This window comes from Anopheles merus, chromosome 3R, assembly GCF_017562075.2.
Source record: "Anopheles merus strain MAF chromosome 3R, AmerM5.1, whole genome shotgun sequence".
Taxonomy (NCBI): Eukaryota; Metazoa; Arthropoda; class Insecta; order Diptera; family Culicidae; genus Anopheles; species Anopheles merus.
The window spans coordinates 36,222,772-36,246,952 of NC_054084.1; the positions used below are offsets into that span (position 1 = coordinate 36,222,772).

Consider the following 24,181-nt stretch of genomic DNA (forward strand, 5'->3'; position numbering starts at 1 on the left):
TTCAGCACAGACACAGCAAAGAGTCTCACCGGACGGTAAATGCGGCTATGAAATTGCTACCGGGAATAATGTGCGCACACAACGCATCGTGCAGAAAAGGGTCGTGAGGATGGACTTTTGTGTGTATAGAGCCACGGTATGCCATTTCTCGAATGCGAAAATGTAATAATTGTTGCTGGACACACTGGACAAACAATTTAACAATATGACAATAAAAAAAAACGCCCGAAACTTGCGAGAGGTATTAGAGAGTGTCTCATAAAAGCATTATAAATTCTGTCACCATCCACAGTGAAGTATGCGGCGATGGAGACGTGAATATATGGCACATTTGGACGCAATCGTCGGCTACCCGCCAGCGGCATTGTGTACTATTGTGTTTAGACATTCAGTGTTTAGGTTATTTTTTATTTGGGTATGGTTAGGTTTTGTTTTCTGAAACAGTTATGCTATTCATGCTCTTTTTTTCTGCTAGAAAGAAACCACAAGAAAGATAACCTGTTTTACCTTTTGTTTGCTTCTCTTATCTTCCAACAGTTTTGCATGGGATAAACGAAAGAGTTAGGGTTGTGCCTGAAGAGAGTGCTTTGCGTTACGTGTTGAGCGGTATGTAGCGTGAGCGGTATCAGATCAGACACTCGAAATTGATAGCTCCTTAGATGTTTCATGTCATGATGCTTCACCACCGATTGTTAGGGACAGAAACGAATGACAATGGAAGCACCTTTTCAGTTCCATTGACGCGATACGATCAATGCGAGCGTGTTTGGGGTTGTTTTAATCTTATATTTTGCTATATCACATTGTTCGTGCTTCGATTAAATTAATTGTGTTAAAAAAGCATTTTAGACAAAACAAGATAAAATGTGTAGCATTACTGTATGGAAAATAGTAACTATTTTATTTAATAATTTAATATTACTGAATTCACGAAGATAAATAAGGCAAACAAGTGATTTGAAAGAATCGTTACATCGATCTATAGATGAACTTAATTTAGCAAAAACAAAAATCATTCAATGCTCTTTCAATTCAAATTTTAAAAACAGTTTTAGATAAACAAAACATATTTTTAAAAAATATATTCCCATTACTTCCTAAGCAAAATGTTGAAATAAAAAATCACCAGCAATTAGACGCATCGACAAGAGCAACAAAAGGGATTACGCTCTTAGACAACCCTCCTAACCATGATCACTTCCGGCTGTTTGCGTGGTCCTGAAATGTTAGAAGCAGCTGCAAAAACTGCTTGCTGAAACATCAAATAATCGCGTTCCGCTGCTTAGGCGACGAACCCCTCACCCAAGCGGGTCAAATAATCTCATCCGCGCAGCACACAACGAACGATCGAAGGAAGCGATTCTCGTAGCAAGCTGTCGAGACACGATCACTAAACGTGTAAAACCAAGATCCGAGCCCATTGCCCGCTTAATGTCAAGGATTTGCTGCTCAGTCCTCCCCCCTTTCATCCGTGAGCTTATGATACTATGCGCGCACGTGGTACTGTGGTATATCGAAAATCGAAAAGGGTGTTGATCGATCGATCGATCGAGCAGTGGCGCGCGATACCATCGTTGCACCCCGTGCCGTGAGTGCATCCGGAATCTGAAAGGGATTTACTGTGCTGTGTCTAGCGGTGTGTTACTTTAGACGTTTTGAAACAAGGCTAATGGGTCATTCTAATAGCCACAGTTTTGGCATTTACCCGACCGTGTGTCCAAGCAGGATGTAGTATTGTCCGGTGCCCGGAGGCGGTGGCGGGGTTGGTGTTTGTGTGTCACAATGATGGATTATGTTTCTGTCCAATGGCGCGGGAAGTTATTAAAACGAACGTGTGCACATCTTTGGACATCCTTAAAGTGTGCGAAAAAACATACTTTTCCAACGCAACATCCGGTAGAGTTGAGCTTTTTTTTGTCCTACCTCTTATTACGATCCATTCTACCCCCGAAGGCATGGCAGAGCACAATCATGCAAGATTTTGACGCACGCAACGTTTTATCGTTTGCTATTTTTGGAAGATAAATTAAAAGCGCATGTTCGCAAGATATGGTTTTGTTGTGTTTAATGACATTCCACGCCTTCCAGAGAGTATATCAGAGAGGCGAATACGTTTTTTTAACGCAAAATTTGTGCCCATTTTGTAATGTTAACGATATTTCTCCTTATGAGGATACATACATCTGACAACAATGCTCTTTGTGATGCATTTTCGCCGTTTTTACTGCTATTGTTTCGAGGCTGTTTTGAGGCGTGAATGAATGGGCGTAAAGTGGGTTTTTTTTATTAGCTGCAAACAAAATCAAATTAAAAAAAAAACATAAAGTGTCTTTTGTTGCGTTAATATCCAACATATTTCTGTGTTAATGCATTACGCTCAATTTGTTTCGGGGTAATGAATCCCCGTCCCCGGGGTGGAATGAAGTCATTAATCAATTGCTCGGCCTAACGGTTGTTTACCGGTAAGTGTGGAACACGTCACGGAGTAATTGATTTTTATCCCACACCGTTGGTATGATTATAATTTACAAGCATTTTGAGATTGTTTTTTTCGGTACAAACAATCAATGCTCATTAAAAATTAGATGCATATAAAGGGTAAGTTTCGTTTAGCTTAGCTTTAGCTTAACGAACCATTCGATAGGATTGTGATGTCTTAATAAGATCAGTTAATAAGAAATGGTGCATCCTGCTTGCCGTGTGCTGTCTAAATTAAATGGATACACTTATATAGGCTACAAGCATTGTTTTAATTAGTGTTTTCTCATTCAATTTATGGCACAGACACGCATAGCTCCCGGCTAGAAGCCATATCCAAACCCCTTAGGGCTTTTTGCATCATGCGTCGATCGGATCGGTGATTAAAATCTTAAACCATCTTCGTTGCACGAGATGTTCCTCTGTCCTGTTTTCCCTTTGTCTGATAATTGAAAGAAGATCAGCTTTTTTGGAGTTCGTTAAAAAAATAAAAGAACAGCTCTTTTGACCTTGGGTCCGCAAACAAACGATCGCAATCGAAAACGAGACAGAGAGAATGCGTCGTTGTTGGCTACACCAAATTATGTGAACATCGGTCAAAATCGCACCCCAAAGCCCGCTGAACTATGCGTCTTAACGCGCATCGTCGTCATGGCGCTAATCGAAAATAAAACAGACACAAGCGTGGACTCCAAAAAAGCCCGCATGACAGCAGACCCCATCAAATGCCATCATCAGCGCAAAGTGAACGGTCACCTCAAACAGCAGCAGCTCCGATGCTTGGGCACTCGCTTTTGGATGCGCACGGATCACCACCGTGTGAATGGGTGATCTTAAATTGATTGGATGATCGGACGATCGTCTAGGCAGTGTAGGCTCTCACAATCATAAAAGAATGAAATCCAAAACCAAAAGGAGTTGAAACCCCTACACGCACGAACCGTTGCAGTTCCAGTTCAGAATGTTGTTTCGGTGTATTGTCCGAACGTGAACGGGAGCGTTCCCTACGGGCGAGCGACCTTCAAACGTTGACGAGTCTTCCACCGCAGGAGCGCAGAAAGTGAGGAGACTGTGCTTTAGTTTCGCGCACAGAGGGCGCTAAAGGGCAGCCGGATTTCTGTGGAGGTGAATTTTCATATTGAGTCGCTCGCTACCTATTATTGTTATTCAAGCGAACGGAATGGCGGTGACCTCAACGCAACAGGGAGCAACGAACATACAAATAGTGCGTTGCCTAATCATCGCATGCTACTCTTCACAGTTGAAGTTTGTGTTAATCGATTTTGAATGATGGACAAAATGACTCATTTGTAATGAGGCCTTTGTGCTGTGGAGATTAATGACGGTGGAGAGATTCTAATGCGGCTCCGTATGGATAGAGTTAACTGAGCTTGTTAAAAGAGACAGGGTCATGATAATTCCACGTATCAATAGCAACAACCTCCCCGGGAATGGTTTACAGCTTAACTGAAATGTCATGGTATTGGTAGGAAATTAGATTTCCCCAAACATTGGAACATTAGCAAATGATTCCAAATGGACAAATGTCCGTTTCTGTTAATTTATGTAACAAGCAAATCACTCTTACGAGTCATCTAAATGAACAGTTTGCGTGATTGCAACTTCCTGGTGGACTTGCTAAAGTTCCTGTAACCCTCAATAGAAGTTAAAGAGTTATGGAACCTTCCCGCGACATCTTAAATGCAGCTCATCCCTCCAAAAGGGCCACCAAGTCTTAATCACAATCTGTCACACGTCTTGTCAAATCCATTAAAATACGCAACCCACCGTGCTTCCGCTCAGTTTTATGATACCGAAATCAGCCCGCTAATTGCCACGGTTACGGATAGCAAAAGGGCGGCCAGTTCATCCCGCACTGGCGCTCGCATGTAACGAAAAAGAAAAGCAAGAGGGAACCGGAAGTTACCGGAGACACACACACGGAATGTGATCTAATCAAATGGATTTGCGAAGCTAAAATGTACTGAAACGCGGCAAAGATCACTCCCGAGCACGTTAGGAAAAAAGGGGGCTAACATTCTTTCAGACGAGTTGCACAAAGAACCGTTTTTTCCTTTCTTTTGTGTTTCGTTCGACAAGCACTTTTACTTTCGCGCGACCAATCATCATCAAAGCTTCGTGCCTACAAGAAAAGCACAATTTTCTGCCCGTTTTTGTTTTCCAAATGCCGGTAGCAAATGCCGGCGCGGCAAGATCTGCTTACAAACGGGCCTAGCACTCGTGTCCTTTCTAGCCTTGGGCTGCAGTTTTCCTTTGTGGTGTGCAGCACATGCAATGAGACTAGCTTTTTTCCCTGCTCAATGCTCATATTGGAGCAGAAAATTGCCAATCCGGGAGACTCGTTTTTCTTTCTTGCTTCCCTTGTCTCGCAAGCCAATCGAATGGCCGCGGCTGCCAGATTGCATTCCAGCGGTAATTAGGTCTTGCAATTGGCTTCGTCGCGTTGTGGGTGTTTGTGTGCGCATTTGAAGGACAAATCGGTTTTCCGAATGGAAGGAAAGAAAATTGCAATAGCCGCCAGTAGGCTTGTAAAATGGGAAGAGCAGCTACACAGGGTTTTACAGTAGTTCTCATAGCTGTGGAGCACTTTATTGACTCCTTCTTAAGTGAAATGATCTTAATGTAGAGGCAATTTGACTATTGTGTTGGACAAATCCAAGAGGAATTTCCAAGCAGCTTGCCCAAAAGAGTGCAATAGAGTCCAATTTATCATATGAAGTTCACTTCGGATAGGAAAAAGTCAAGGAAGGGTCCCACAACTATGAGAACCCATGGAAAACCCTGTAAAGCAGTGGCAGGGCGCTGCTATTGTGTAAAGGTAGCGCCGAACAAAAGCACACGCAAAAACGGTTAGATATGTATCACGTATAAAACGATTTGTTCCTGCTTTTTTCACAAAGCGAGCGCTAAAATAATCGTAAATTATTTAGCAATCGAAAATTTGTATCGATTGAATCCCGTTCTGCGCTTGACACTCTCCGTGTGGCTGGATTTAATGCTCCATTTTCCCCGGTTACTTAGAAAGCGGCCCCAATGCTGCTCTTACCATCTGTGCTTCGGGGTTGTACCTGACGACGATCCACACAGAGTACGCCAAACCCGATCAACCATTAAAAATAAGTCAGGAGGTTCAGCTGCAGATCCCAATAATTAATGAACCGGCTGGTCTCGGAACCTCCTGTACCTCTTCTGGCACAAATGCGCTCTCTGCACTGATCGGCAAAAGAGCATCCCTCTTCACACACAGAAGCCGCAGCAGCAACAACAGTAAACCGCCGTTTGAAAATTATATTACGATCTCGGGAGCGCTGCTGCTGCTGCTGCTGCACCGTATTATGCAAACATAATTCGCTTCTGGGCGCTCGCTTTACAGCACCGGCTGTGGTTCCCACCGAAACGATCCCTAGCGCACTAGTCAGGAGGGCGCCCCATAATCAAAGCATAAACTTAAGTAAGCATCACCCGAGGGGAATAATGCAACAGGAGGAGGAGGAGAAGGGTGAAGGAACAAAACAAATCCGAAGCATTAAAACATTAATGCCGTGGCGGCTGAAGATCAGCGGTGAAAAGGAGGAGAGCGCTGCGGATTAGTGTCAGCTGAACGGATTTGATGCTTTGTTTTTTCATTTGTTTATTTAATGGCTGTCTCTACAACCCGAGCATAGACAAAACGACGAACCATCTACGATCGAACAAAGTGTGTGTGTGTGTGTCTTTACTGACTTAAGCCAAGTCGGGCATGCGAGGAACCCGTTGTTCCTCGCTAGTAGGTCAGCGCCGTAGCGTTGACAACCACAGGGCCGCCACACAGCAGTAGTATGCTGCGTGATGTCCTACGATTAATGTTTTAATTTCGTTCGTGTTTGTGTTCGACCGACATTTTTTTTCAAACCTTTTTAGTGACGGTACGAGATCAAGACCATTACAGCTTCTCGCTCTCTATCGATCGTGATCGATTTTTACGCAGACACGCCGAGGTTCTTTGGCGGTATCGCCTCATCGATTCATCGCCGGGTTGCTTTGTTCGCAAACGCAAAATTGGGTTTTTATTATTACAGCCCGCGTGGTGATCGTGATCGTTTGTTTGGGTTATTGTTTTATTGTTCAATTTTTCACCCCCCAAGCCGGTAGCTCAATAAAAATTGTGTCAATAAATTTAGCGAAAAAAAAAAAAACGGCAATGTTTATAATGAAACACAGTGTATTGAGTACGAAAAAAAAACATAGACAGTGAAATAAGTAATTAAAATAGCGCTTAGGCTACTATTTTGACCAAGGGGATATTACTTCATTCGATGATTTTTGTATTTGTTTCAAAGCAAACCAGCTATACAATTTGCTGCAAAATGTTGGCCTTAAAATGTATTTCTATCAAAGCCATTTTTAGCATTTAAATATTCATTTGAAATCATCACACAAACAAACAAACAAAAACAAAAGACTTTATGCATGAACTCTGGTGTATAATTTTACCACCCAAAGAAATTAATCATTTTCATGCATCGTTAGTCGTCACAGCTAAGCGAATCATAACAAAATATACAATTCATTTAAAATGTTAATATTTTGCAATCAAAACAAACTCAAGCCGGTAAATGCATCAGCCAAAAGCTCTGCAGCGCAGCTAATAAAGTGATGCAGTGTGCCCGTTGATTATTCAATTCGGCACAGATAGGCATACACACATAACCCTTTGGTGAGCGATAGCGAATGCCAAATTAACTCTTCACCAATGTGTTTTTGTTTGCGCCCAAACCTCTGAAACCGATTTACTCGCCTCGCCAATCAATTATACTGTGAGTGTACTGTGCGGAGGATTTTTTCCAGCGCCCTAACAACACAAATCTCGTGCACCACCAACCCGAAAAGTGCATCATAATGCATACCTCGGTGTGTGCAGCACCGTTTCAGTTTCGGTGGTTTCGTAAATCAACACCACACAGACGCGCGTTGCTCTCTTTTTCTTTTACCTACTCGGTGCAATCAGACAAACACAGACACACACACACACACACACAGTCGTTGGGTCGTAAAGAAAGTGAAACTTTCAACCTGCAACAGCCTCTCGGCTGACGATCATGCTGCTGCTGCCGCTGCTGATGATGATAAAAGGTAAATATGCTTCGCCAAATCATCCCTCGGGGGGCCTTTTGCCTCTTGTGTCTGGCTGTCTTCGCCACAACCACTCCACCACCACACCGCTATTTGCTTTTGCATTAAGGTTTGATTTCGGTTTGCCTTTTAATGTGCGTGTTTGCAACTTTGGGGCGATGGGTGTGTATGGGGGGTGTAGGCTAAAAGGGTAGAGGTGTTGCTTTTCTGCTCGGAGGAGTAAGAAGTGAGTCAATTTAATGGAATCGGTACAGATACTACGGGGGGCAATACGCATACGCACCTTTACCTTTTCTTGTATTTTCGTCAAGTTTATTACGTTTCTTTTCTGCCTCTCTTTCCCTATACAAGCTTGGGTTTAAATAAATTTTAAGCAATATCACCAAACAAGCGCCTTACCCACAACCGGAGCCGCACCGAATGCTCTGGTGGACACTTTCTTTTGGGCTGGGTCGGGCAACGGTTGGTTTTATTTGCTCTTTTTATCGATTTGCAAAGCACCAACTTACACCAACGTACCCTTAGCGTTGTGGTACCATAAGGAGATGGTAACCGAAAGCTTCCCGCTACCCTCTGGTGGGGACTGGTGGCGAGAGATTAAACGAGGAAATACAAAAACCCTCGGCCAAGCCGGTTGTCGTCAAAAAATGCAAAAGCAAGCAAAACGTAGCCATGCCTGCAGAGGCGGGCAGAGGATGGCAAAATAAACCAGATAAAACGGAGAAAGAAACAGTAAACAAGCCAGGGGCACACAACCAAACGAGCGGGAAAACTGGTCCAAGCACCACTGCGAGTGAGTCGATTTTTCCAACGGCGCGATATCTGCGAGATCACTTCTGCGCTGCGATCGTCGATTGGAAGCACTTCTCCACTTTTGCTACAAAGCGCGGGGCCAGTCGGGCGATCGGGCTTGTACTTTCTTGGATCAACTTTCATCCCATCTCCCACGCCTCACCGCCATCCCTCCCCTCACTCAAGGCGCACTGTAGCGGTGACCTGCCGGCGCGCGCGGTCACCGATCGGATGAAATTGATTCGAAATCGAAATCTGTCGGCTGGCTGGCTGACACTCCGACACCCGGGCGGTTCCAGCACTGACCATCGGCAGCAAGTAAATCGATCGTTTATCAATCTCGCGAGGACGACGGGCATTATTCTCATTCACACATCGCTCTATTGTTTGCTGCTCGGTGGAGACGCGTAACCGACCGACCTCCCCTCGACTTCCTCGAGCGAGCCATGTGCAAAGTGTTTTTTGATGGATTTGCTTTCGGAACTGCTCGGCGAACGCGCGCGCACACCACACATGATTGACGCTTGAGTCCGGTTTTTGATCGGTGCCTGCCGTGTCTGGGCTTAGGCACACATTCACGCTTGGAATTTGGTGCGTCCAACGACGGGACAAAATGTGACAAAAATGTGGTTTCCAGTGGAATGTTGGGACGATTATTGCTTCTTAATAGAGACGTTGATTTTTATTTAGAGGCAGCTTTCATCGGTGTAGTACAGAAAGCGCAACATCAATTGGTGGGAAGTCTTTATATAGTAAAAAGTTGGATTGATTTTTAGCACTGATGAAAAATTAAACGAGATTTGCAAAGCTGCAATATTTGCACTCATTATTTTCGTTCTGTTTTCCAACGTTATCGATTGCAATTTGAATCGTGAAGAGCCTCATTTGCCTGTGAATAAAAAATGTCAAAAATCACACATTTTTCAAACAATCTTGGCTGACGTGATTTAAAGCTAGATTACCGCTAAATTTTGCCTTTAATTTTTTTTTAATCTTTTTTTTGTTTTGTCTATTTACTCTACTTACTATTTACTTGTCGCAAAAACTAGCACCCAATTTTAGCTTGTTGAATAGCCAGATTCGTCTGGTGCCAAATCTTTCAAAATCCGGCGGTTTGGCTAGTTTTTGCGACGACGTTTGGCGACCGTTTCGGGGAGACCATCCTGGACCTGGACCGACGACACTGGTACTTGACGCAGCTTCGAAAACAATTTGTCACTCCTAGCCGGGATGATGTAGTGACTTGAAATTTGGCAGATATGTAAAAAACATACATATTGACAAATGAAAAATAAAAACATGGGGCTACTTTTGGCGCGCTAAATTTTACATCCAATGTCACCTTACTTTTTGGACAAACTCAATTCTTTGCTGTTAATTAATCGCTTTGTTTTGAGTGATTCAGAATGCGTGACTCAAATTCTAATCACAGAAAGTTCAATAAATTCAATAATTCTAATCACAGAACCAATAATTCAATGAATAAAAACTAGTACTATTTTCATGATAATTTAGAATGTTTTTTTTTATATTGTTTTTAAATATACAATGGAATTGCAGAATTTTTATCCATAAAAGGCAAAGAAGTGATGCATACTCTCAAAGCATGGGACCTGAGCACTAACGTTTTGTGGCATCTTCTGAATCAATTTACATAAAAAACTCTATACTACGAAGATCATCAATGCCTAGAGAGATTCGATGTATTGCTGAAGATTCATTAAGTTGCAAAAGAACCTATTGAAGTCTTATGTATTCAATTTCAGTTTAAAGTTGTGCAATATACGTTTCAGGGTTACTTTCTGTGAATACTTCGAATCTTATTCGTTTACAATATGATGATGATGATGATGATGAATCAGATCACACCAGATATGAAGAATCAATCATCCAATAACAAAATATTTATGGGAATTTATCATAATTTAGTTTGTGCATAGTTTCTACAAATATGAATGACAAACAATTCTCCACTAAAGCCCGTAAGTGAGAATCCCAAGTTCAAGTCGGAGCTCCAACATTGCTACAAGTTCTATTCCCATTCAAACATTAACGAGCGTGCGTTCCATCTCTTTCTCATCTCCAGTGAATCCCACATCACTTACATGGCCGGCAGCAACTCTTCCGGTTTCTTATTCAACAACCATTTGAGTTAAACGAGCTTAATTGAAGTTGAGTGAATTTCGCTCGCCCGTTGTTCTAGGGGTTGAAAAGTGATGATCACAATATCATACCAGAAAGAAGGAAAGAGGAAATTCCCTAACTTTGCCATTGTCGATTAAGCACACATCCAAATACATAAAAATGAAGTTATTACTCTCGACGACTTATCCATCCACTTCTATTCGTTGTTGAAAACACTCACTTGACAACACATTAGTGTCACGACTGTTCGGTTTTATCTACTTTTTGATGTTTTAGTAATAGTTTAAAGTCGTCGCTTACAGGCTTTGTTTTGCTTTGTTTGTTTTCGCTTCATATTTTATCGCCGTTTCTTCTTCAACTGCATCTTTCATTTAATTTGAACACTAAATCTGTGATTCAAACGTCAAGATAAGGAAAACCACAAAAACGGAGGCAAAAGCAAGCGTGAGGGAGTATATTTGTCATAATAGTGATGAGCTCCAAATGGGCTCCGGAGGTGACGTCCGGAACTAACGGCTCCGAAAAATTAGTGGAAAATCTCCCATGTAACCCTGGCACACACACACCCAAACAAACTCAAAGGGTTTGGTTATAAAATTTCAATTAGAATGCTAATTATTAGTCTCTGCGCTCGCTTCTCCCGTGTTACTCTCTCACCGAGAGGAAGCTTATGCGCATGGAACCGAGTAGTTCCGCTGATGTACGACCCTCCGCCACACCAGCCATAAATATGCGTTAAAGTGTCATGCTCACGATTGCTCACGGGCTGCTTTGGGCTGCGTGAACGTCACGTTTGAAAGTGAAAAACCAGGAGGCAATGAAAACTACTGCCCCTGTCTGTCCGCTTGCTTAACCAAAAACATAGCACAAATTCGTTCATTTTTTGCTTCCATAGTGTGACAGAAGAAGAGAGAAACAGAGATAGACCAAAAAAAGCGAAAACTGCGAAAAACACACACACAACCCTTCCACCTCCCCAAAAAAGCTTCACGTCCGGTCTCGAGTCTTACTCTCCACCCTTAATCGTTTTGATGCCCATTTTGGCGTATTTTGTCATGGGAAAAGACACCTCCTAAAAGCGTGAACACCTCCCCTCTCCCCCCCAAGTACAATCCAGGGGAAAACGAGTGTGTCGAGCTCACAAACATGAGCTTTTGAATGAGTAATTTAAATTTGCCACCGTTGTTGTCGCGCACGCCAGGGTGGTTGGCAGGCTTTAATTCGCTCTGAGGTGTTTTGTTTTTCGGGGAAGGTTATGCAATTCGGAAATGGTCATAAATTATGCACCTCTTTATCTGCTGCAGTGCCACCGTAATCCAACGCACACACACACACATAGACGCCATGCTACAGACGGTGTGTGTGTGTGACACGCTCCATTTCCCATGGCGAAAATCGCAGCTCGAGATCGAGAGAGTGTTGGACTATGGAAATGATTTAATTAAGAACCAGCAAACCCAAACCATGCTCATTCACTTTCAATTGTTCTAGTTTGAATTGTCGGGCAGAGAGAAAGAGAGAGAATAGGGCTCTTATTTTTTGGTTGAGTTTAATTGTGTAACAATTGCACACACGTTTTCCAGCATTGCACAACTTGCAACCCAGTTCTAGAGCGGACACACGTCCTGGGTTAATTCACTTTTTTTTCTACTGGGCAGTTGCGAGGTTCCTTCCCAAAAAGAAGTAGGTTGAAAGTTTCGTTTGGTTGTTTTTTTTTTCTCTTTCGTACGACTCTGCCGCGAAGGTTGGTTAGTTTTTGTTTTGCTCCAATTTTTAGTCTTGATATTTAACCACCATTCAGAAGCATTGTTGTTCGCGCTCTGCCTGCACTCTGTATGCTAATGCCGAATGGAGTAGATTGTGCGAGCAGACACAATCATTTCAGCTTAATTTTGCATTTTTATTTTCATTTTTGTTCTGCCTTTTATTGTCTTCCCTCTTCCACACTCAAATTGCTTATCAAGGTGTGTCTGTGATTTAGTGCTTGTTTTTATTTCTAAATGTAACACTGAATTGAAATCATCGCAACTGTTGGTTGGAAATTGCAATTTCACAAAATTGGCGTCCATTCTGCACCAACACAAGCAAAAAGTGCATTTGCATTAAGTGTGTTAATTATTAGTCGTTATGCAAGAGCTGCTCAATAACGGGGGTTCAAATGTGGTCGAAGGAGTTTTAAAAGACAAAAGCAAATACACATTTTGATGAACAATACAAGCAAAAAAAAACGCTATAAAAATATTAATTAAATTAATAAAAATTATTTTAAATGCAATTTTATAGCATTTTACTTGTACAAATGCACCCTATGGTGGTTGTAATGTTCTCACAGCATAAAAAGGCATGCAACAGCTCATGCATGAAAACCACACAATTAACGCGAACCCCTTCAGCAGCAATGGCATCAACGACCGGGCCCCTATATCTATCTTGCAGCGACTGCAAAATGTGCACAGCTGCGTGCAGTAACAGCGTCAGATAACACACGCGAATCCTCTCTCAGGGTCAAGCCTTTCTTCTGTTCTGAAACCGGCCCGCAAGTGCGCTGCCTGGTTACAAACCCTGCCACTACACACACCATTCGCCAAGAATGAACCGCGTTGCATATGGGTGTTGCCCATTTTTATTATGCATTTTCATATATTGCCAGCCCTGCACACTACTAGCGAGAACCTGTACGTACGACCAAGAACCGGTGGCCCGGGGAATCAAGGCCAGCGAAAAATGCATTCTGGAATAAAACAGAACCCACAGACCATATCGCAGCAATCTTCGGCCTGTAACCCAACCGGGCCGACAAAACCCGTTTGGAGGTTTATTTTTTTGGACATTTCAATACAACGCGAAAATGGCAAAACAGCTCACAATCTTGTAAAAAACAATATTTAAAAAAAAACTAGATTATTTGTATAAAAACATCACCTACGAACAGCTTTTACACACGTCTGAAAAGCCGGTCAGAATACTACTACCGCCGCCACCATCGAAACCATTTCAAAGTTTCGAGGCAAACGGCTAACGGCCCAAGAAATCGACCAACCTGGGACGAGAGTGGGCGCACATGCAAGATTGTCCGATCTTTCTCCCGTGCCCTTTGGTCGTCTCTTTCCTCCTCCGAGTCCATCCCAACGTGTGTGCTGGGCTGCTCCTCCATCTTCATCACACACACGCACACACACACGTACAAAGGTATGGAAAAACAAGGCACACACAAAACCAAAGAAAAAAGGCAGACAAGTGATCGTAATAAAATAAAAGAAATGGAGAGAGAGAAAAAACAGGTTTTCCAGTTCCCTTCAGCTGCGCGGGACTCTCCTCCCTTGTCGGATTGACGTAACCGTCAACTCCATTGGATCATACGCGTTGGAGAAGTTGGTGACTGCTGCTGCTACGACCCGTTATGCTGCGACCAGACCCCAAGAACAAGCCCTCAGACGCGGCGATCGTACAGCTCACAGAGAGAGAGAGAGAGAGACCGACAAAAAGAAGCGATCGCAGTCTCCAGGCAGTGAGTTGCAAGATATATTAAGAGGGAGTCGTGTGTTAGGAGGTTAAAAAAAGAACCACCGATTGACCCACACACAAACGAACACTAGCACACATGCTTTCAACGTGCCCATTCTAATGCCAAAACCAAGAAGAGAGACTCGCAAGAACAACATTCCTCAACATTCCTTCGGGGCCTTTGCGAAGGCGGCGGAGTCTTGTGAGTTCACAAGTTGATTGAACTTTCAAGAGGTCCTTTGTGGCGCTTGTTGTTTTTTTTTTCGCTTGCTTGCAAAACTCCTCGCCGCACACAGTCTCGCCCCGGAAATGGGGACGAATGTATAGCTGATCTTTTCGTGAAAAATAAAATGTGCACTACAAACCTTTTGCGCGGATGAATGTATGTCGCTCCCGGTGAAGATACCCCGGAACTCAGACACGTTAATGCCTACTGCTGATGATGACGATGACGATGGCGATAGAGATGTAATATGCGCTGTGGAGCAGGCAGTGGATTACGTTTTATCCTCAGGGGTAGAAGTAGTAGCGAAAGGGGGGACACTCTGGCTGGTACACTTATTTCGCGCGACACGGCCAACTTCCCGTTTTCTTGCGCGCTCTCCGGCGGAAACGAAACAAGTTTTGGATCAACCCAACCTAAAGGCACTGTTGGTTTTTATTTTTATGTTGCTATTTTATCGATTAGCCCTCCGCGCGGTTTTCCCTGTTTTCCTGTCGGCCCTTTCAGCAGCGGGACGATCGTTGTGTGGAGTTTGCCAATTTCTTTCTCTTTGCTCACACTGATAACGCCTATCCAGCTGAGCTTGCTTTGCTGCACGACCGAAATGTCAAGCCCGGACAATTGCCGAGATAAGAGAGCTATGTGTTGGAGTGGCTCGCACACGCACACAGAAAGAGTGGCTCTCTGCTGGGTAGATAAGAACGAATACACAAGCACAAGCCCGGAAAGCAAACGCGCGCGATAGAAATACACACTTTCTTTTGGGGGTCGAACGCTGTGATCAGTGTGTGTGATCAGTGAGAGAGCAATTTGCACCAGTGAATCGCGGTCACGATTTATTCGATCGTGTGTCCGGAGCTGTTTATAGAGGTTAAACGGTGCGCGGAGTAAGCTTTTCTTCTAATGCGTAACTACCACCAGAGACAGACGCTGCTAGAACTAGAACACGCTAACAAAACACAACGAACGAACACGTCGCGATCGCGTAACAAACACAGCCGTGAATTGTGTGATCCGAGTGCAGAAGAGGTACGTGTCCTATCTTGAGCAGACTTTCAAACACACCTGAGTTGTTGGTTGGAAATAAGAACACAGCCAAACAGACAAACACGCGCACTTGCAGTGGATATTAAACGCTTCTCAAACCGCGACCGTTGCGATCGAGAGCCAGGGTTAGATTGTGCAGTGCGGCAGCCAAAACGGAAAGCCAAACTGCGATCCGACCCGCGCGGCATGTTGCGTGCCCCGGGTGCGCTGGCACAGTGGGGTTTGATGATGGGAATAAGTGGTTAAAATCTTTTCTTCACAGCAATAAGAGGAGAGACTATTTTGTTTTCAGTATAAGTGCGCTCGAAAGGTCCAATACTACGCGCGTGAAAGGTATGCAATGCAATTTTTTTGTGGTTTTATTCAATATAAAACTGTTGCAGATATGTGTAAAAAAAAGGTAAAAAGACTAAAATATGCATTGATAAACTGCCTGTTGTATGCTATTCACTTTCTATTCTCCATAGAGACAAGCACTGCAAGCCTTTTTTCCCTGTTTTCCGGTAAATATCTGTAGGATCTAAAATCTATCTTAAAATGATACTAAATCGTATGAACTAATATTATAGACATTTTCTTCATTATTCAATCGAGAAAATCATCTGAAGAATGCATAGTTGTTATGTGCGTATTATTTGTTACAAATAGGAGGTTAATAATTTTGCAACAAGACCAAAAAAACCAACTCATTTTACAATCAAGTGATTTAATCTATGAACGTAGACACGGGGTAGGCTGATCTTATGTGCAATTTTTAACAATAAAATTGAGACATTTTTGTTTTTAAAGTGGTACGGCTTATGAAAAATTGAAAAATATTTTCACATTTTTATTTTTTAATTCATTACCAACTTTTAGTAATTATGGATCAGTTTTAATTGTAAATAATATTTTTATTGTAAATAATATTTGTATACATTTTCATTCGAAACCTCTGAGACAAAGTTAAATTTACGAACGATCTACTACTAATCTAAATTATAGCCAATTACTAAACTAAAAAAATACAACACGGAAATCCAATCCGCATTTTACGAGAACATAAGAGTAAAAATACCAATAAAGTGCTTTTCCATTATGGAACCACAAAAAAAAAATAAAATAAAAATAAAAGGTTTATTGTAAATAGATTACACGCATTTGCTTATTGCTGCGCGATGTAACGGTGCGACATTCATCCCTCATCGCGCAACATGCGCAACTGTTGCGTCCCGAACGCTTGAATGTACCAACAACCAACCAATCTGTCTAAGCACTGCACAGCACAGTAACGACGATATAATTGATCACTCAAATTGCAATCCCAATAGCAAGGGGGTCGGTTTGCTGGCGTTACTCACCGATCAAGTTACACACCACCTCACCTTTCTCCCTTTCCATTTGATCCCATCCTTCTGGCCCAGATGTGTTTCGGTGTTTATTAAATACGCTCGTTGTGCATCGTTTGCTGCTGCTGCTGCTGCTGCAATGCCTACTTTGCCTACATTTTACCGAACGCCGGGCGGACAGTCGGTCTAGCTTCGCTTGCGACAACAGTGAAGCAGTTGACGACGGCTGCCGCCAAAGAGCAGAATTGTGTACATCAATGTGCAGTCGTTTTCCTTTCTTTTCGTTTTTTTTCACACACGGAGAGCACGGGCACTGCTCTTTAGGGCAAGGCCGCGCAAATTATCGACCCCACGAAAACAGTATGCACGGGCGCGCGCGCGCCTCCATGTACGGATGCTAGTGCCGCTGATGCATCATAAGTGAACAAGAAATTCGCAAGAGAAGGTTGCCAAAAATATGGCGGGTGGCCAGTTTCATTAAATCAATTACACCTGAAACTACCACCGCCAACGGTGTGAGATCTGTGCACAGTGCAATTGCTCCAATAATAACAAACTTCACAAGCATCTGCCAATCATCAGGGGGTTAGAAGGCAAATGTTGCATTCAAAATGCACTCAGATCACTCACACCACAACCCTTTTTTATTGTTTCCCTATTGGAGAGCTATTTTGCAACAATTTTGGCAAATCAAATGGCACTTTCCAATGGCGGTGCAGTGTTACGTACATTAATTGTGTAGCTTTTAGCACCTAGAACAGCAATATCCGCCAGTAACACTAGTCCTCTGGATCAGATAAAGTATGAGAACGTACGAACGGTTTTGCAACCTACCAGAAGGTCAGTTAAATAACTGGTTTATTGTTGCTTGTTTTATGGGTACGTGAATCGGTGATGGGACCGCTGCTGGTTTAACTGGAGCGATTTTTTTAAAAATAGCACCCATGTTTATGATGTGAAAGGAAACGGAGGAACCATAAACAGGATTGATAATCCATTGTCTTGGATTTTTTGTGCTATTACCAACTAGCAGCTTATCAGTGATGTTGGTACACAAACAAAAACATGCGTATTTTACTGAAGAGACTCCAGAATCAGTTTCGAGCGTTAATTTGAACTTCAATAATACTGCATGCTTGCATGCTTGTTAACAGAATCAGATGATCCATGGTGATCAAACTATAACAAGCAAACCTAAACCACACACCACACAACACAGCCACCCAGTGCCCGTTAGTGAAGATGCACATTAGGCTCATTAGCTGACAAAACCTGCTCAGCCCTTATGCTAGCCACAAATCGTTAACCATCGCCCGGGAGACGAGGAGATGTATAACGCATTAAACCACAACCACTGTGTTTCTCTCTCCCTCTCTCACTCTGTATCTCGTCATTCCAGCTCACTTTCATCAATGACAAACTCCCGGAGCCGCAGCCGAGAAAGTGAGCTTGCGATTGATTGTCGGGCGACCATTCTCCACGCCGTGCAACGATAATGTATTCTTATCTTAACCCACAAACGGCCGCGGGTCCTATCTAAACCACTAACGCCCGAGATTCGCGCGGCTTCTTCAACCCTCCTTCCCTGTAAACGGGGCGGGAAATTATCCCATCCACGTTGGTCGTCTTCGTCGGGAGCGTCGCTCCTCCTCTAGGACGACGTCCGGTTCAGTCGGTCAGTCAGTTAGTCAGTCAGTCAGTCAGCCAGTCAGCTAGTCTGCAAACAGTCTCCCTGTACATCACCTTGCCCCCTCCGCTCTGGGCTAAGGGAAATCAGTTCAGGGGCAAAAACAACCGGCGAACGGTAGAAGGATTGTGCTGCTGCAGCAAAAGAAAAGAAAAGGAACAGAAAAAGGTCAACACAGATTTCTCTCCATCCGATCTTCCTTTTCGTTGGGGTTGGTTTTTTGCCACCTCCCCGCTCTTGCATGGAAGAAGCATTAACGGGGCTCTTCTCTGGAGCGAAAACGCTAATAATTCTTTCGATTATACATATGCTAATGCGGTTTTGTTGGGAGGTGGTGGTGTGTTGTGATATTTATTTTTTTGCGCATTAGAATAACATACAAGCAGAAGGGAGATAAGAGCTCTTAGCCCAGCTTTTTTGTGTTCCTGGTTTTAAATCAACCCAACAGCGATCAAGTCGTATCAATGTGTACAACTGTTATTCCAAATTCGGGGACGTACACAACTATAGGAGCGAACATAGCTATGACATCAATCAATATGTAGTATCAATGATGATCGCTTGATTATTTGACATCATTTGAAAGATCATCTTTGTTGATTTTAAATCCTGAGTGTCAAGTTTAGAATGACTGAGTGTCTCAATATTTGGCCATTTTCTGAATCAATATTACGGCCTAGGTTACGGCCGTATCAGACTATCCTTCCGTAAGTAAATGAAATGTATCATTGTCTAGGTCTCATTTGCTATCCTAGATCCAGTAATTGTACTGATTTTTGAGGATTACTTGCGTTAAGACTCGGATGAGAATCAATCCTGTATTTTAGTATCAGCAGTTCCGCAACAGGCTTAGTATTAGTATTGGTTCTAGTGTTAATCGCTTCAAAGTGGCTTGGTTTGTGTCTCGGTCATTCTACTTAGCCTGGGTCCTAGTATCAATAATGATGCCATTCTTTGGTCCAAATATGTATCGTCCATCAACTTGCGATTTTGATCCAGTGGATAGGCTCATCCTTACGCCCTTCAAATGGTCACATCGTGGATTGTGAGAATAGCTATCGTTCGTTTTATATGTTCTTTGCAGAACGACAAAATATATGCTGCTTGACGACTGTACTACGAATTCGGCCTGTTACTGATAGTTAAAATAATGCTTAGAAATTTCAGACTGTAAATTACTTTCTAATATGCTAACGACATAAGATGGCTCAGGCTTGTGCATCAAGGTCTCTGTAAAAGAGATTTAAGAGATTTAATTCTTCCACTTCCTACTAATTCCGTCCAAGCAAAGATTGATTTTGTTTTGATCGCCTCACATTAACCTGTGACTCGTGTGCTGGTGGCACTCTGCACCATACATCGATCAGCCGAGTTGCATAAGCATCTCTCCCCTTCCCCCACCGATCGCTATCGGTCATCCCTCCTGTCGTACGCACATAAATGCATAAATATGTAGCGCGCAAAACTCTATTTTCTCGGTTCAATCGGTCGGCCTAAACGCACGCACAGCAGCAGCAGCAGCAGCAGCAAAACTATCAGGAAATTATCGAACGCATTTTCACCCCATCCACCCTCCCTAATCGCTTCCCCTTTGTGTGTGTCCTGTGCCCCCGTGTGTGCAGGAGAGTATCGAAACAAATCTGGTTTATTTAGTTATTTTTACTATTATTTTCCACCGCTTCGTGCGCGATGTGTTCCAAAAGAGCCGGCAACTGGCGAAAGAAAATTGACTCTGGCCATATGGCAAGCAGGAAGACTTCTACGGCGGCTCCTGCTGCTGCTGCTGCTGCTGCTGCTGGCAGTCTGTCTCCTGCCGAGGTGCACTCTATTCAGACGGCAAATGTATCGTTGAAAAGTTACACCGGTGTGTCAACCAACCCCAAGTTATACACGCCAATAGTGTGTGTTACCATTACCACCGAGATCGGGTCGTCTGTCTCTAGGGGCGGTTTATGATAGTGAACCAAGCGTAAACTGTATCATGTCGCTTTATCTATTACAACTAGTAAAAGCGGTTGATAAATTAGTTTCACATATGGTTTGTGTTCACTGGAGTCTTTTTAATAATATGTAAACCTATTTTTTTATAAAAATAAAATTCAATTGGCGATGTAAATCATAGCATTCCTTCAATGAAAATCTAGTTTTAAACTTAACGAGATCTACCTTTGTACCATATAACGAAAAAAGAGACACAAAAACACAGTCCACTCCACTCAGGGGTGGTGATAGTGGTGTACTGGGTGGTGTGTGATCATCCGGCGCATCTCGATCAGACGACATATTTTATACACCCGACCCCACCCCGTTGACGTCTTTTTATCACCTTCACCGTCTGCACTGCGGCACGTTGCTTTTCCCAAGGCAACGTTGATCGTTTAATTTTCTTTTCGTTCGCTCCGAGAAACTTGTTCTTCCGGTGGTGCAATCAGTGCAAAGGTCTGACAGACATTGAGAAAGTCTGAAGGGGGAGGCGGGGGAAGAAGTTTCGTACGCATTGAAAGGTGCAAGTGAACGCAAACATGGTCACTAGGTAGCGCCAAGATTCATAGACAAAGAGGATCATAGAATTTCTTTTCTTTATTTTTAATTGAAAACAAATAGAGATAATTTAAGAAATAATGTAAATGTTTTAAACAAAAGTATGATTTTTAATTCAAAAAAATCATATAATAATAAAAATGTTAAAAAAGAATTAAAAAACGACTATCACAGAGAGCAGTAACCGAAGCCAATGCATGCAGCTTTAATTGTGACAAGAAAGTGGGAGAAAAAGTTCTATTTATATAATCCCCTCCTCCTGTACCGTGGAGAAAGGAAGCAAGAGGCAGCAAAACAAAGTGTTACATTGTGCAAAAATAGAACTGCAAAGGAAATAAAAAAAAAAACATTTCGAAAAGTAAACATTTTACACATCGCGAAACCACTGGGAGGCACGTCCTCCCGAGGAAGCAGTCGAGAAGCGTCATTCCGCGGTCACACGACACCAGACAACCAAGTTTTACCAAGACCAAGGCAAACTCTCTCCCCGCCCGAACCGATCCTAATGGTCTTTTTACTAAGGAACATGCGCACCATCACTGTCCATTTGCAAGACCATTAGACGTTAGAGGGGTCTCCACGTACGCGTACCCAGAAAGAGAGCAAATTGAGCAACTGTCACAGGAGCCAAAGCATCAGACAATACAGCGACAGCCTGTCTGCCAGTTCTTGTTCGGCGAGAGAAATGCTAGCATTATCACACCATCACAAACATATTAGCTGTTTGAAAGAAAGTAATGCAGAAAGTGGACGTTATGTTGGTTGTAAAATGATATTTTGCTTATATCACGACCACTTTGCCCGTTTTATCAATTAATAATGGGAGACATAATGGCAAATAGAAGTAGTTATTGTTGGTAAGAATGTTGCAACATTTGTTTCACCCATGCTTTTAATGCTTTTTACAATTGCTGGAAGGAATTTATTGACAAATATTGCTGCTTACAACCTCAGGCAAATGTATAAATCTTTGCTTTTTGGCAGGTAATTTTAAATCAGGCTTTTCTATAATAGCGCGTATTAGTTGACGTTTGCGTTGGAAGAACCGGTACTCAAAACAGCAGTTGTGTGCTGTTTGTTTTACTCTACCTTGGTTTTTTTTTTTCATTGGTTGATTTCAAGAATTAACACACGCTCACAAACGCACCCGGGGGCGCTCGCGCTCTTTTTCATCGCGCCAAACCAAACCCAGATATACTTCTGTACGCATTTCTCTGTTTGTGGGGCGTACGCACGCATTCGTGTTGCTTCTCCGAATGACAAGGGTTGATTTGGAAGTTACCTAACACCGCAGAAGTGAAGACTTTATATTAATAAAATTACAATAAAAAATAAATTAATTTAGACTTTCCCAATGATTTATTTCGAATTTAAAACAATTGAGATCAATGAAAATAATTTGTAAGCCAAACTAGTTCAATCTTCTTTTTTTGCGAGTGCATTGCATACTTTCAGGCGCTAAGCGTGGCCACCAAGGAGGAATGTTTGCTTCTGCTCATTGTTCTCGGCTCTTACAGACAATTAAATTAATTATTTGTTTGTAATTATACTAAACTGTTTTGAAAATTGAACTGTGTAATTCATTAAACCATAATGTTATGATAAATGTTAAAATTTGATAAATTAAAGTAATAGTATTTCTAACTGGATTTTCCGAAGCGAAATTCCTTTCGCAATCCACTAAGAAAAGTTTATATAGTCCTAGTTATCTGCCTCAACTCGAAAAGTGTTAGGTAAAGTCCACTCAAAATCAACAGAAACGGCAAATGCTTGAAATGAATTAAGCAAATAGTCAATCAACCACTTTCCCAAACTCGATCGAAGAGGAACGATAGCTGCCGTTGCCTAGATACAACGGTTGCGTTAATTTATTTCATGAGTTCCCTGCTAAATAATGCGTAAAATGTTACAAAATGTTTTAAACACATTCAAGGAAACCATATTATTCTATGTCATTTTGGACAATCGCTTCGATCGTTCCCGCTTCGATCGAGTATGGATGGGATCGAGTGGCTGAATAAATGTTGAAATGAATTCTTAAATTGTTTGGGCTTTGGGCTACTCTGAAAAGCGTGGATAAATCAATAAATTTAAGTGTGTTCGAACGGAATTATTAATCCAACCATCTGTTAACATTTCGATTGTTAAAATGGAACATGCAAATTATACAACTTGAGCATGAATATCTTAAAAATATTACTTAAATCCTAACTGCATCCGGCACTTCCAGACCAGCCCTCTCAGCCCGATCACTTTTCGTTGCCGGGAGTTCGTGTCTGTGTTTGGGGTTTGTCCTCTTTCTCTTTCTTCTCTCTCGTCATAGTTCAGTGGGAGGGAACAACGTTAGTTTACCATTGCGGGTGTGTAAAAGTGGCCCAGTTCATTGCCTTCGAGTGTTTGCAGCAGTTGTTCACAAAAAAAATTCCTCCCTCCATACCGTGGCAAGCCCTCCGTGGCAAGGAGGAACCCTTTGCCCTTCGTCTTACCTACACGTCGGGGGCTCTCCGGGCAAGTTTGTGTACATACGAACGCTGCATACCTCACCCAGCTCTCGCCGTAGTAACACTGAGGACGACGCACACACATGCGCCCAAGACGACCAAGAGAGGAGCCAACCTTTGCCGAAAGGGGGTTTCGGATCGACCGCACGGGACCCTCTAACGCATAACGCATACACCCATAACGCACCTCCCGAGCTGTGGCTATCTTCCTTTTGGGACCAGCGAGCAAGAGAGAGCGTGCGTGAGAGAGACCCCTTCTTATGAGAAAAAAAAGGCACAACTTCTGCTTCTACCGAAAAGCGGTTCTGCGCGTATATCTGGTGGCCCTGTGAGGCACGGCCTCGTGGTGTAGTAGTCGTGTGGTGGTGGTGGTGGTGACGCGTGCTCTTGCCGTGTTGCGCCGTGTTGTTGTTGTTGTGTGGTGCCGTCCGAAAGCGAAAACGAAAGGGAAAACGGTACTTGCCGCGCCGCACACAGCAGGACACGCACACACACAAACAGTCACAGGTCGGGCACAGTGTTGTTCGCTGGCTGGCTGGCTGTGCGGTGGAAATTTCACTTTTGTTTTCAGTTTTCCATCGCAGCAGCAGCAGCAGCATCCGTGTATTAATCGCTCTTATGAGCTGCGTAGCGGCTGCCGCCGCCACCACGTACGTGCACAGTGACAGCAACGTGCAGGAGGAAGAGGACGGAGGTGACGACGGTGATAATAACGGCGATGATAAGTGCAGTGCGACCACAAGTAAATAGAGCAAACACATTATTTGTTGTTGTTGTTGTTGTTGTTGTTGTGGGGAGGGCC

The 24,181-nt window shown here is 43.0% G+C and overlaps 2 protein-coding genes across 4 annotated transcripts in view; one reads left to right on the forward strand and one right to left on the reverse strand.

The window, feature by feature from the left end:
* The window catches only part of LOC121597640 (6-phosphofructo-2-kinase/fructose-2,6-bisphosphatase-like), a 71,830-nt gene that overhangs the window by 42,306 nt on the left and 5,343 nt on the right, over nt 1-24,181 (forward strand). The window contains exon 1 of one of the 3 annotated variants that reach the window (XM_041923536.1): nt 15,106-15,304. The exons of 1 other annotated variant lie outside the window; for it this stretch is intronic. Coding sequence is in view for 1 of the 2 variants with exons in the window: in XM_041923535.1 (XP_041779469.1) it covers nt 23,998-24,121 (124 nt within the window). In the remaining variant the exon portion in view is untranslated. Of the gene's footprint in view, nt 1-15,105; nt 15,305-23,241; nt 24,122-24,181 lie in introns of those variants that run through there. One more of the 3 variants, XM_041923535.1, reaches the window with a different exon arrangement.
* LOC121597641 (alpha-N-acetylgalactosaminidase-like) overlaps nt 1-24,181 on the reverse strand; it is a 69,641-nt gene that overhangs the window by 33,865 nt on the left and 11,595 nt on the right.